Here is a 3,445-nt window from a genome sequence, read left to right on the forward strand (position 1 = left end):
TTTTCCTTAGATAGAAAACTTTGAACCAATCTGACTGTATGATCTGTTGAACTGGAAAGTGACCTTAGATGACATGATGTGAATTGGCACTATAGAAATTAACTGAATAGAATTTAATTGGATTTAATACCAGAAAAACTCTTTTAAAGTTTGTAGTTTTTGGGAGAAAGTTACAGGGTGGGAATATAAACCTGTGTACGATGCTGCTGACCCTTCATGCACAGCAGAGATCTGCTGGGACCGTTTTCCACATACAAACAGAGAAGTGAAGCTGGATGATGAGGAGCAGCGTGTCGCGGTGGAGCTCTGACAGGAGCAGCTGGGTGCCAGCTCACCATCCCATATTAATTACACACTAATTACTAGCGTGTAATTACTTGCTGCATTCACAGCGTTTCTCTGTCTGCTGCATTCCTGACTCAGTCGTTACCCTAAACACTCAAACATGGAGGCAGGATGTGAGGCCGAGTCCCACAAACAATAAGCTGGGAATGTCTGCTGGTCCCAGTCAGCCCAGTCAGCCTGCTCCCAGTCTGGAGCCTAAATCCGTCTTTCTCTCCAGCATTTTCCTGAGTCAGCAGAAAGTCAACCCCCACCCCCCCTCTCCTATTTTCCATTTCACATCACTTTAATCTTCATTATCTTTCCTCTGATTTGTGTTTAAATGAACTTTGAGCGTCTAATAAGTTTCTGCTGCTTCACATTCCATCACCCCCCCTCCCACACACACACACACACACACACACACACACCCTGCTGAGAGCCAACAAAAGGTAGGAATCCACGCAGAAGGAAAAGTTAACTCCAGCTCTCCCTCCACCCCCGCCTGAGGTAGAACAGGTCCTGCTAAAACCCTCAAAAGCTCGACCAATAAGCAGCCAGATCAGGAAGGAAAAAAAGGAAAGAAATGAGAGGAAGCCGTGATTTTCCAACACTCACCAGATAGTTCATGTTGTCCCTGGAGCTGTGAGATAGATGGAGTAATTCCAGGACAGGACGCTCAGATCCTGAAGGAAAAACAGATCCTCTAAAGCTTCAGCTTCTACTCCTCCCTCCCTCCTTCCCTCCTTCCTTCTCCTGCTTTCCTTCCTTCCTTCTCCGTCTCTCCTTCGCTCCTCTTTTCAGCAGTCAAGCTGATCCCGACACATCCTGCTGCTTCCTGATCTCACACCACAAGAATGAGAGTTCTGCTGCGTGGCCCATTAACCAGCAGCCCTGAAAGCCTCTGAGAGGAAAAGAGGGAGGAGAGTGTAACCCGACACGTCACTTCCTCTCAGGTCCTGGTATTCCCTGTCCATCCTGGTCATTGGAGCTTTTATCTTGTAAATGGATTTGCCCTCCCTCTGTCCCCTCTGCCCCTTCTCTCTCTCCCCCCCTGGCTGTTAGAGGCTGTCGGTGCAACAGAGCAGACAGCATCTCTCCAGCCTGCTGCCGCCTCAGGCAACAAGTTACAGAACATGAGTTTGTTTTGCTTCGTCACTGAGGGAACCTGATCTGGTTCCTGCACCACACCGGCTCTCTGATGGTTTGGATAGTAAGGAACTCCATCCAGAGGCCCTAAACCAGGATCCAGACCTGCTCCGACCGGAAAGCACAGGTCCTGGATTCACAAAGTTTACATAAAGCAACACGTGATGTTTCTCAGATCTTTATCTATTTGCATGGAGACCAATCCCAAAAAAATCCTTTTGAAAGACACTTTAAAGGACGGTGATACTGAAATCTTTGACCAGATTCACTCCTCGACCTCCACCTCTGTAGATGAGCTGGTAGATCACCGTCATTCTAAGTTGCTCCAGTTAAACTAAAGGTTGTTTCTGGGAAGAAAAGTGAGGAAAAGCTGAACGCAGATGGAGAAAATCATCTTATTTCCAAGGCCTGCACTGAATTTGACAATTTCTTCACTGAAAAAAAAACTAAAAGATTAGAAGTTCAGCTGGTAAAACAGCCTCAGCCAACAGCGTATAAAAACAAAACGGAAATAACTCACTATGTATTAAGTCCAAATGGGAAGCAGAATGAAAACCGTCAAAGAGTGACACACAACAGTCCTTTACAAGCTCTAGAGGCTGGAGGGAATTTGGCTGGAAAAATGTAATATGCTACTTTAAAACACCTTAATTACAAAATAAATGACTCCATACTCAGCAACAATGGTGAAGGCAATGTGGCCAGATGAATGCCACACTGCAAAAACAATCTAGAAATAAAAAACTTCCTAAATTAAGTGTATTTACCATTAACTTAAATAGGTAAAGGAAATAGTTTGCCAATGGAATGATTATATTTACTCTTAGAATAAGATAATTAGATAAAATGCTATTCAAATAAGGAAATGCAATTGTGTTTCTTATTTTAAATGTAAATTTTCTTGTTCCATTGGCAAAATATCTCTTTTACCTCCTCAATACAAGAACAAACACACTTATTTTATGAAAAAAAAAAAAGACTTATCTAGATTTTGATTTTTTCCAGTGCAGCCATATATTTTGGCATTGAACAAAAACACAAACCTACTGGGATCAAGTTGTTCAGGCTATAGAAGAAATAATAGTATACAAGATACCCAAGGACCCAGGTATTGTGTGCTTGGGCTGGCTGGAGAGTGAAGAGATACACAGGAAATACATCCATCTCCTCAAAATCTGGTTAAAAAGTGAACCTCCACACCAGATGCAACAGACATCAATAGTAAAAGGAAATATGAGCAACCACCTAAGGATCAAGTTCAAATACCTGAAACAGGAGGAAGTTGCTTGATTGGAAAGGGCTTATCCTCAATAAGACTGGAAGTCCAGACACATCTATAGAAGCAGACCTGTGCGACCCCCACATCCCCTAAACATGGATCTCTTATACCTTTGTTGTATTTTTGTTGCCTTCTCTTTTCACTTTTCTTTTTTGTCTGTTCTATGCAGACTTCAAAAATAATACATAAAAAGTGAAAAAAACATCAACCAAAGTTTTCTCCATCAACAAAAACAGACAAATTACCAAATAAACAAAACCTTTTTTGAATCCTAACCAAACTGTTCTTCCTGCTGTCTCCATGTTGCCGTAATATTATCTGATTAATTAAAAAAATAAAATAAACACACCCCTTTTAGACAGGTGTTTTCCTCCAGGCCCTAAAAACACATATTTTCTAACTGATGTTGAAAGAAAAGAAACTCGTATTTTGTTTATAATCCAGATGCTCCAACTAATCAGATCTTAATAAACAACATCATCAGTTACCGTAGCGATAGAGGTGACACCCCCCTTCTTCATCTCCATGTCACCAGGTGAACATGAACCCATTCCAGCTCTAAATGCAGAGAAAGAAGGAAGAAGGTTTCAAAGTTAGCATATAGCTTCAGCTAATCCAGCTAAAGAGCAGCAATCAGGCTCCAAATCTGGACTCAGACCTGAACCTTCAGAGGCTGATAGAGACGCAAACGAAATG

The 3,445-nt window shown here is 42.1% G+C and overlaps 1 protein-coding gene across 3 annotated transcripts in view; it reads right to left on the reverse strand.

The window, feature by feature from the left end:
• The window catches only part of bcar1 (breast cancer anti-estrogen resistance 1), an 88,304-nt gene that overhangs the window by 45,696 nt on the left and 39,163 nt on the right, over positions 1-3,445 (reverse strand). The window contains exon 1 of one of the 3 annotated variants that reach the window (XM_015393530.1): positions 940-1,243. The exons of the other annotated variants lie outside the window; for them this stretch is intronic. Within the exon in view, the coding sequence (XP_015249016.1) occupies positions 940-951 (12 nt within the window). The 5' untranslated portion in view covers positions 952-1,243. Of the gene's footprint in view, positions 1-939; positions 1,244-3,445 lie in introns of those variants that run through there. 3 annotated transcript variants of the gene reach the window in all.

This window comes from Cyprinodon variegatus, unplaced genomic scaffold, assembly GCF_000732505.1.
Source record: "Cyprinodon variegatus isolate N-32 unplaced genomic scaffold, C_variegatus-1.0 Scaffold646, whole genome shotgun sequence".
Lineage (NCBI taxonomy): Eukaryota > Metazoa > Chordata > Actinopteri > Cyprinodontiformes > Cyprinodontidae > Cyprinodon > Cyprinodon variegatus.